This window comes from Brachycentrus maculatus, unplaced genomic scaffold, assembly GCF_059751285.1.
Source record: "Brachycentrus maculatus isolate JH-2025_06_01 unplaced genomic scaffold, ASM5975128v1 h1tg000873l, whole genome shotgun sequence".
Lineage (NCBI taxonomy): Eukaryota > Metazoa > Arthropoda > Insecta > Trichoptera > Brachycentridae > Brachycentrus > Brachycentrus maculatus.
Genome location: NW_028281599.1, coordinates 77,782 through 88,148, shown reverse-complemented (window position 1 = coordinate 88,148; position 10,367 = coordinate 77,782). Strand labels below are relative to the sequence as shown.

At 36.0% G+C, this 10,367-nt stretch overlaps 1 protein-coding gene across 2 annotated transcripts in view; it reads left to right on the top strand.

Annotated features, from left to right (window-relative positions):
- Window positions 1–996: 996 nt before the first annotated feature.
- Window positions 997–10,367, top strand: part of LOC148299956 (bromodomain-containing protein homolog) — a 29,186-nt gene continuing 19,815 nt past the window's right edge. The window contains exons 1-8 of one of the 2 annotated variants that reach the window (XM_088275454.1): window positions 997–1,470; window positions 2,243–2,350; window positions 3,638–3,757; window positions 4,864–5,004; window positions 6,390–6,533; window positions 8,651–8,744; window positions 9,993–10,094; window positions 10,207–10,345. In XM_088275454.1, the coding sequence (XP_088131580.1) occupies window positions 1,156–1,470; window positions 2,243–2,350; window positions 3,638–3,757; window positions 4,864–5,004; window positions 6,390–6,533; window positions 8,651–8,744; window positions 9,993–10,094; window positions 10,207–10,345 (1,163 nt within the window). In that variant the 5' untranslated portion in view covers window positions 997–1,155. The remainder of the gene's footprint in view (window positions 1,471–2,242; window positions 2,351–3,637; window positions 3,758–4,863; window positions 5,005–6,389; window positions 6,534–8,650; window positions 8,745–9,992; window positions 10,095–10,206; window positions 10,346–10,367) is intronic. The other variant, XM_088275455.1, reaches the window with a different exon arrangement.

The window sequence follows — 10,367 nt, the reverse complement described above, 5'->3', positions numbered from 1 at the left end:
TACAAGTAAGTACCTACCCGATAATTGATAGTACGTTCATAAAATAGAAGTACCCTCACGTTTTATGCACATATCTACCTACTTCTCTTGAAAAAAAGATAAAATATAACCCTTTAAACATTTGGGTAGGCACCAAAATATGTATATGTATGTTTTACCATTTTCTGCCAATATCAAATACCGAGGCAAGGGAAATCAATAAGGTTCAATTCTCTTTCCCAGAGACAGACTCGAACCCAAGACATTCGGATGTCGCATCGACTGGTCTACCGATCTAGGCAGATGTTACCTTAGTCGAAAAATTAATCATTCCCTATCGAATGAAATGATCTTGAGACCTTTATTATATTTTTGACCAAACCTTACCAACCTTCTTTATGTAATTAAATACATAACTCTTTCACCATTGATGCTTAATGAACTTTTTACCTATTCAGTTTATCATAATATATATTTTTTAATAGGCAAATAAATCAATGGTTCAAAAATAATAATGATTAGTTTGTTTGTGAATGATTACTTAACAATAGAAATTATGAACATTTTGCTGTTAATCTTACTGCAGGTTTAATGTTACATATAAAGTTTGTAAATTATTTGTTTGGCTGCGTTATCTAGGTACTTTGGCAATGTTTTTTAAATTTATTATTTCATATTTTTATCGCGTTTCTTAACGTCCTAAAGTGACTCTATGATCTACGCTTATGCAACACCATGTATGTGCATAACGCACGTACGTTTAGGTTCCAGCACTAGTGTTTTGGCACTTAAAAAATATTTATTCATATCACTTTAATTTTTCGTGATTGAAATTTTTAGGCAACAATGCAGAAATAGCGGCAGTAGCGCCATCTACCAGTGAAATTTATAACAATTTAGAACATTTTTAACAACGGTTATTAAATGTCGGTAAAAAGGCGATCTGCATATTGAGCAACGCGTGCGCAGTGCATATTTCCGTTATGTGCAAATGAGACACAAAACATAACCGCGAACAACTGTCAAAAGTAGGCTAGCGACTTTTCAAGCTTTCTCGCGTCACAATCTCACCATTGAATCTCTGAAGACGTATTAAACAGTGTTTTCGTGATTATTTATTGATAATTCGGTTCAGAAATGTGTCTTAATTGAACGTGTGTACTAATTCGCCTGAAAATGGGTCTCGATTTCGATGTTTTGGAGTTTTGCAAGAAACTGCGTCAGGACAGGCCGCCTCCTTATCAGTGTCCATTGGAGAAATGCGATAGGGTTTACAAGTCGTTGTGCGGTTTGCAATACCATTTGGTGAATTATGATCACGATAATCCGACTCCTATAACACCAGCGGCTGTGCCTAATAGAAAGAAAGGAAGATGTCGGGCGCCAGTACCTACTGGCGACATCGCCTTGCAAAGTCCGCCCAAGGAGGCTTTGACGTTCGCTGAGGCCCAGAAGGTTGTCCAGTTCGAAATAGATGGAAAAATAAGCAGAGTACGTTTTAATTCTTACCTAGTGTTATTTTAAAATGCTTAAAATTCGAATTGTTATCACTTTACAGCTGTTTACCTTCGATTATGTTTTTTTTGTGTGCATGTTTTCAATAATAACAAATGAGCGTTTGTTATTGTTCGAAAATTTACAATATTTGGACCTATTTTTTTGTGAATCCTACAGTAATTACATTTTATTTTAAGCAAAACCATCTTTAAAATCATTCAATTTGTCTTAAAGTCTTTACTGTCTGTCTACTTGTAATTTATGAACATTTTAACAGTTTAGTTTCGTATACTTAATATTTTTTTATATAATTTTGATTCATGCATAGTGCTTAATTTTTTTTTAATACCACAAAAAAATATTTATTTCTATACTAAGTGGCCTTGAGGTTTTTACGAAAATGACACTCCATAAATGATCCAAAATTATTATTTTCATCACCATGATTGCTTGATACGCAAATCACATAAGCCAGAACTCTTTCCAATCTTACATTGTAATAACTAAATACTGTAAAATTGCCCTTTTTTTAATCTAATAGCACTTGAATATTATTTGAAAAATTTCATAGCTTGTGTATTAATTTTAAAAATGAATTTAAATTGAAAATGCTAGAGTTAAAATAAAACCTGAATATGTAGCAAGATTTGTAAATCAAATGTGTCTCCAGATGGTACTTAAATCTCGTGTTTAACCAAATGGAGATGTGTGATTTACAAATTAGGCCAATGACATGTGAATTTAACATAATTTGTATAATTTTCAGATTTCCATTGATCAAGTGTTGCCAGTAATTGCTCTGGAGGAATGGAACAAAAAGAATGCCGCATTGGAAAAACCTTTGGTGTTCGTTGAGCCTACCCCAGAGCCTCATGTTAGTAACGTATTGATAACAAAACTCTCCTTATCATTCATCATTCACTTTGTGTAATACCACTTTTTTTATTAAAATTAATTGTATACATTTATTTAACCGGTTAACTGCCGGCAGGTACATGCATGGTGGTACCTAGCACGCTGCGAATTTTACGACAAAAATAAAACCTTCTAAACATATTGTTATTAAAAAAGTAATAACGTTTATTTATAAAACTTGCCAAATAAATGAAGAGCGCGCCAGTCGTTCAGTCATTTATCCATAATCATAAAATTAATTTTTCATGGTGCAGGGTTGTCACAAAATTTGTCATAGAAAATATGAAAACTAAATTATATGTCAAAAGTAATTGTTTATGTTATTAATATTAAAAGTATACACACACACACACTTTGATTTTAAAAAAAAAATTAAATTAAAAATCATCAGAATCGACGCTAAAATCACTGTCATCAGATTCGGCAGTGACGGCAACTCAGGGATTATTGGACAACCCTGAGCGCCATTAGTTGTTCCGATGACAAAGCTCTCTTTAATTTACGTTTAAAGTGGTAAAAACAAATTCTGTTTCAATTCTAAGTATGCAAAGATATTCTCAATAGATGTCACTATGCGTTCAATATATTTGTACATTTTAAATAATTGATTTTCTTTAGTAAAAGCCCATTTAAAACGGCGTGTTTAAGACGTAATTTTTGTATGAGCGGCGCTCCGATCACAGAAAATTATGCGTCTTAAGACGCTCTTGTCAGTTAACCGGTTAAAGAACAATTTTAAATATATTTTTTTTTTAAATTGCAGGGATTACATTGGTATTATATAAAGTGAACGATGAATGATAAGGAAATTGTTATATTACTACATATACCACTAAGTTAACAATGCTTTGAATATACAAAATATATTGATTACATTTCAATCAATACCATATTTTTTTAAACTTGAATGAGTCTGTTGGATATTACTATAACTTCCAAAAAATTCAAAACAAGAATCAGTTTTTTCATCAACTCCGACCCTAATTATACTCAGGCAGTCTGCCGCCCGACCCTCAGTGTACTAATCACGAGTAACCGCAAACCCAATGCCGATCTATACAAAAAAAAACACGTTTCTCACGCACCACCAAAAGTAACCAAATAGAACGCTTATAAACGTCTCCTGCTCTCTACCAACAGTATGTAAAAGATGCTTTTAAGCATTTCCCGCAAACAAAGTGTTAATCCTCATTTAAATAACATCAACCATCATTCTTTTATGTTTTATCAATTGCTATTTCCGCAGATCAAACTCCCAGAAGCCAGCTACAAAATATTGGACGACTACAACATTGCTGATGCCCCGCCAAGACCCAACGCTTACATAAGATTCATTGAAAAATCTGCGGAAGAGTTAGATGGTGAAGTAAGTCAAAAGATTGGCTTAGATTGTAATTTTGTTAATTTAAATAATTTAAATAAAAATGCATTCTCATTGGTGATCTTGCAACTTCAAGGTCAGTCATATTTTAAAATATTTTAGCTTCCATGGCAAAAATACATGGCAGAATTTCATCCATTTTTCAAAAAGATGAAATTACCATATTATTTACAGCCGATATAAGAGGCCATTATCCTCTTTATTTTACCATAAAACATTTACACTATGATTTTTTCTGATGAATAGTTTTGACATGAAAGCAATGATATTCACATCATTTTTAGTGTGTCCAAATACTTCAAATCTGTATTTTCTCAACTTATGAGTTATTTTTACCTTTTTTGACATCTCAACATAGATGAAGAAGAATATGGAAGTCTGTTAACTACTCAAATGTTTGGAACTCTAGAAATATAAAATCAAGCAAAAAGAATGCTTATAAGCGTCTCCCGCTTTTCACCAACAGTATGATGCTTTTATGTGTATTGCATTAAAAAACACTAACCAATATACATGTAGGCAGGGGTGAGCTGCAGGGGGCTCGGGGGGGCTCGCGCGAGCCCCTTGTTAAATTTGATTTGGGCCGGCGAGCCCCTTGTTAAATTAAGAGAAATCAATATTCTTTTAAATTAAGAGAAAAAAATATTAGATTTGTTGAATTAAAGCATTTTCTACCATAAAAAATATTCATTCAAACCCTTTTCCGTACCCCAACGGTGCATAGGGCACTGCATCATATAAACACAGTGTTATCTTGATTGTTAATGAAGGAAAGGTGATCAGCCCTCCGCTTCAGGTACCAGTCCAGGGTAATATTGAAAAAATAAATCGAATGAGTGAATAAATCACTTATATTTATTTGACCGCCCCCCCTGGGAATCGAACCCGGGACCTCCAGAATGGTAGCCGAGCGTGCTGACCATTACACTACTGAGGCGGACAAAATAAAAAATATGTCATACTTATCTATATTTTGTCGTTTGATGTGCATATTAAGTATTTTTTAATTTTTTTAAAATTGTTATGTATTTTGGATAAAACAAAATGATACACCTCCTGTATTCAAAATAATCCTCTTGTTTTATTTCCAGGTCGAATATGATGTTGATGAAGAAGATACGGCCTGGTTGTCTATTCTCAATGAAAAAAGGCAGAAACAGAACCTTCCAGCAGTTTCCGTGGATACCTTGGAACTTCTCATGGACAGATTGGAGAAGGAATCATTCTTCCAAGTAATTGTTGCCCTTCTTATTCTCTCTAATGTATGGAAAAGAAGCATGGAGTTGGCAAAGGAAGGATGAAAGTAGACTGAATGCAGTTGAAATGCGATCTCTCAGTCGAATCTGCGGCAAAATGATGTATGATATGTTTGAATAGTATAAAGAATTAATGCAAGGTTGAGATGAGCATTATTGATGAAATTAATTTGTCTATCTATAATTAATTTCTTATTTTATTTAAAAAAACTGAGCATCAGTGATTCAAACATTGACTTGATTGTCTTTAGTGTTTCGTTGGAAGGGGACAAGGTAGAAAGTGAATTAATTAAAGTCTAGGTGTAATTATTTTATTAATTATTTTATTGTAATTATTTAAAACCTTTATACTGTAAATTGTTATTGATAATATAAGAAGGATGAAATTAGACTGAATGCAGTTGAAATATGATCTCTCAGTCGAATCTGCGGCAAAATGATTTATGATACTTGTTTAAATGGTGATATAAAGAAAGAATGCAAGTTTGAGATAGTGTTATCGATAAAATTAGGAACGGTGTATTAAGATGGTTTGGGCATGTGGAACAAATGAGTGAAGAAAGAATGGTTAAACAATGAATTGAATAGTGATATGAAGAATTCTTCCAAGTAGTTGTTACCTTTCTTCTTCTCCGTCTTAGTCCTCATTACTATAGGTTGTGACCCTTGTCGAAGCGATGACTCTTCTCCAGTTATCCCTTGACTGTTTTACTTATTGTTTCGGCATTCACTTTGTGGTAAGACATGATGAAATTGTAAAAGAAAAACACTTGGTTTTTACCACTTGAGTTTATTTTATTATAACGACTAGTTTCGGAAGCTTTGCTTCCTTCTTCAGGTCTAATAATAAACAATAGTTTTTATTTAGACCTGAAAGCAAAGCTTCCGAAACTAGTTGTTATAATAAAATAAATTCAAGTGATAAAAAACAAGTGTTTTTCTTTTACAATCCCTTGACTGCGCTGCATGTAGCGCTCCAACCACCGAGGTTCCTGCTGCTGCCTTAACGTGATCGGTCCATTGTGTGGGGATCTTTCTTTCCCTCTCTTCCCGTCCATGCCACCGATCACAACTAATTTTTCCAGGCTATCCTCTGCCACGCGTAACGTGTCCAAAGAACTGAATAACAAACATTGTCCAATGTCAAGCCATCCAAGTGTAATTCCTAACTAGACTCGTAAAATTTTTACTCATTTTCATTTCAAACCCTTATCCGCACCCCGATGGTGCACAGGGCACTGCATCATATAAACACAGTGTTATCTTGATCGTTAACACATTTTTTACTACTTTACCCATAAAAGTCAAGTAATTTACCTTGGTTATTTACCTTATATATGTTTTTGATTGATTTTTCTTAGGCTGCCCAGTCTGGACAATCGAGCGGTTCGGTCGTAGACGAGGATGCTGTTTGCTGCATCTGTATGGACGGAGAGTGCCAAAATACTAATGTCATACTCTTTTGCGACATGTGCAATCTGGCCGTGCATCAAGACTGCTATGGGGTAGGTCCTTTGTGAAAATTTTACATTTTTAATTCGAGTTTCACTCGGTAAATATCACTATCTCTTAAAATCTATTGTGACTCGTGTCTTCATGCATTCTGCATCATTTTCAAACAATTTATGTGAAGCTAGGTCTAAATTTTAGTTAGAGTTGTGTCCTTGTGGGATGTCGAAGGATCATGAAGGGGTAGCAGCTGGTTTTCAATTTTTCTTCAGTCCAAATCTTTGTGCACGAATCTGGGTTTGTCTCTACTCATGAGTTATTTATACATTAACCCTTTCCGGTCCTTAATTTTTTTTTAAATAATTCCATCAGGTCCACAATAGATTTACAGCATTACAGGGTAAAACAATACATCCAATTTTTTTTTTTTTTAAATAATACTTCACTTGTGTTTAAAAATTATTTTTATTTTGAATGTATACAATCTTGTCTCTTATTATTACATACACACTAAATATGAGTGAGAAAAAAATATGTTTTCTTGAATTTTCACACTAAACTGTTGAAGAAAAAAAAATGACTCACGGGAATAAAGTCGATGTCGAATGACATTCGACAAAGGACCGGAAAGGGTTAATATTTCAATGTATCAGTAACTCTTTCCGGTCCCCCAAAATTAAAAAAAAAGTCTAGGTAGACAGTTGCATTCCAATTGGAAAAAATCATTTGCCCTCTGCTTCACATACTGTTGTAAAGGTGGAGACTGACCGGAGCATTTCGTCGTAACATAACGTCGTAACATCGCTCGCGGCGAGCATCACCGAGCATCCGAAACTATGGATGGAGCGCTCGGCTCGGTGTACTGACTGCCTGAATGCTCGCATCGTAACATGTTACGTTACGACGAAATGCTCCGGTCAGTCTCCACCATAATAGATACGAGTGATAAAAATGTAAGCTTGGAATTTAAATAAATAATACTGATGATGAAAAAAATGTCAAATAACATCCGACATGGGACCTAAGAGCAAAAAATCAATGTCTAATGAGATTCGACATTGGACCAGGGTTAATAATTTTTTATGTTTTTATTGATTGTTTAAAGTAAGAAAATATTTGACTACATTTAAAAAAGTCACAGACACACAAATTTTTTCCATCTAATATTTCCAACCCATAACTCCATTTTAATCTACAACTACCAACGTTACTATGGTAAAATCAGTTTGGGCTATTTCTTCGCTAGGGTGCCCCTACCTTATTTTACTTATAACCCTTATCCGCACCCAATGGTGCATAAGGCACTGCATCGAATTGACGCAGTGTTATCTTGATCATTACTTACATGAAGGCGAGGTGATCACTCTTGCGCTTCAGGAACGAGTCCAGGGCAATATTAAATAAATATTACAGTGTAAAATCACTTATATTTATTTAACCCCACTGGGAATCAAACCCGGGACCTCCAGCACGGTAGCTAAACACGCTGATCATTACACCACGGAGGCGGACCCTACCGGGTACGGGCAAATCAGCAAAGCCCATTTTTTTGTGCCCGTATGTAGTACAGGCAAATCAGGCAAAGGGTTGGTACCCAGATGTGCATATTCTTCTTCATCTACGTTGAGATGTCTATATAAATAACTCCTAAATGGACAAACCGAGATTTGTGAACTAAAAAAAATATGTATAATGTCTTCTTCTTCTTCTTTTTTTTAAGACTAAGTCCTATCATTCTCCGGTCCGCTCGTGGGAGGTGGAAGACCAGCTATCTCTCCATCGTTTAGGTGGTCTTCCTGGGGGTCTGATCCCGCTTATGCTGCTGTCCGCTGCTATCCTCACCACTCAATTCGAACTCGCTCTTCCCACATGATTTCTCCAGAAACGTCTTCTTTCTCTTCCCCATCGCACAACATCCACTCATCAACATCGCAGATTTTTCTTATTTCTGAGTTTCTAACTCTGCCGCGAAGTGTGAAAGGCCTGCAATGGGCCGTAGAGTCTTCATTTCCCATGTCCTAAGAAGGCTTTTTGTTCTCGCGGTGTCGGCTCTTGTTTCCGTGCCGTATGTCAAGATCGGTCTTACGCAGGTCTTAATGATCCTCACCTTACTCTCTTTCAGCATGTATTTTTATCAATCATATAATGTCATTTTTATCAATCATCTTTCTAGGTCCCGTACATCCCAGAAGGGCAGTGGCTATGCCGAAGATGCCTCCAGTCGCCATCGAGGCTCGTTGACTGTGTTCTTTGTCCCAATACGGGAGGTGAGTTCTCCAATAATCTGTTTTTTATTTTACCTAATTACCGTGATCCAACCTATTTCTGCTTAAACCCTTTGGGCGCTTGTCCACTACCCGGAATTTTACCGTCCGGCAGTCCGGTTTTGAAAAATTAAAGCGACTACGACAGTTTAGGGTGATCGAATTTATGTGCAACGTGTTCACGCACCGATCAAGAGCACCGATCCGAAAAGATATGGACAAAAGCACCAGCCAATCCAAGCCAATTGTCGTTTTAAAACACTAACTGACGTGCCGGACGGTAACATTCCGTGTAATTCCGTGTAGTGGACAAACTCCCTTTGGACACGTAAATCGACTATAGTCCATGGCTTTTACAAACCATGAACGAAAGTAAACAAATAGAAGGAATTTTATAGAATACTTTATTTTTTATGGAAAATTTTCATTTTTCAAATCAACTTTTATTTTTAGCTTAACGCGTTCAAAGGGTTAACGCTCTCCTTATCATTCATCGTTCACTCGGTGTAACACCTACCACTTAAAAACTCAGCTTCACAACTACGAGTTACGGAACTACCATTCCATCGTCATGTCACCTGTACTCTACAGTTCACCTGATGATGGAATGGTTATTCAGAACGGTCATGAAGTAGAACTTTTAACCCTTTGGCTACCAGAATCCGATCTATCGGCTTTCGGTAGTCCAACGTTAACTTGTCAGTAATTTTTTTTACAATGTTGCATACATTTAAGATGAATGATAAGGAGAGTGTTGTATCATTATTTTTTCGAACCCCTTATCCGCACCCCAATGGTGCATAGGGCACTGCATTATATAAACACAGTGTTATCTTGATCGTTAACACACGAAGGAAAGGTGATCAGCCTTCCGCTTCAGGTACCAGTCCAGGATAATATTGAATAAATATTAGAGGGAAAAAATCATTTTTATTTATTTGACCCCCCCTGGGAATCGAACCCGGGACCTCTAGAACGGTAGCCGAGCGTGCTGACCATTACACTAAGAAGGCGGACGAAACACGGACATATATTTTGCTAACAAAATAATAAAAGTAGTGAAATCAGGAATGTTAAAAATATTACAATACAATTTTATTTTATTAGTCATTTTAGCAAAGTCAGTAATTTTATTTTTAAAATAAAAAGTATAACCATACCACAAGGTAAACGAAGCTCTGGAGAGGTTTTTTTTTCTTTGTATTTTGGAAAGATACAAAATATATTTCTAATTATGTATTGCAATTTCAGGTGCGTTTAAGCAGACAGACAGGGGTACATGGGCGCATGTTGTTTGTGCACTGTGGATCCCGGAAGTGCGATTTGCCAACACAGTCTTCCTAGAACCCATAGGTAAACTTCCCGCTTTACTTCAAACGTTTTATTTATGTTGAATCCGGTTAAAAGACGCTTTTAAGCGTTGCCCGCAAACATGTGTTAATATTACCTTTTGTATATTCCGCAGATTCAATAGAGACAATCCCCATGGCCCGCTGGAAGTTGACCTGCTATATCTGCAAGCAGAAAGGTGTCGGAGCGTGCATACAGTGCCACCGGGCCAACTGCTACGCCGCTTTTCACGTCACGTGCGCTCAACACGCGGGGTGCGCACTAAATCCTTTATCA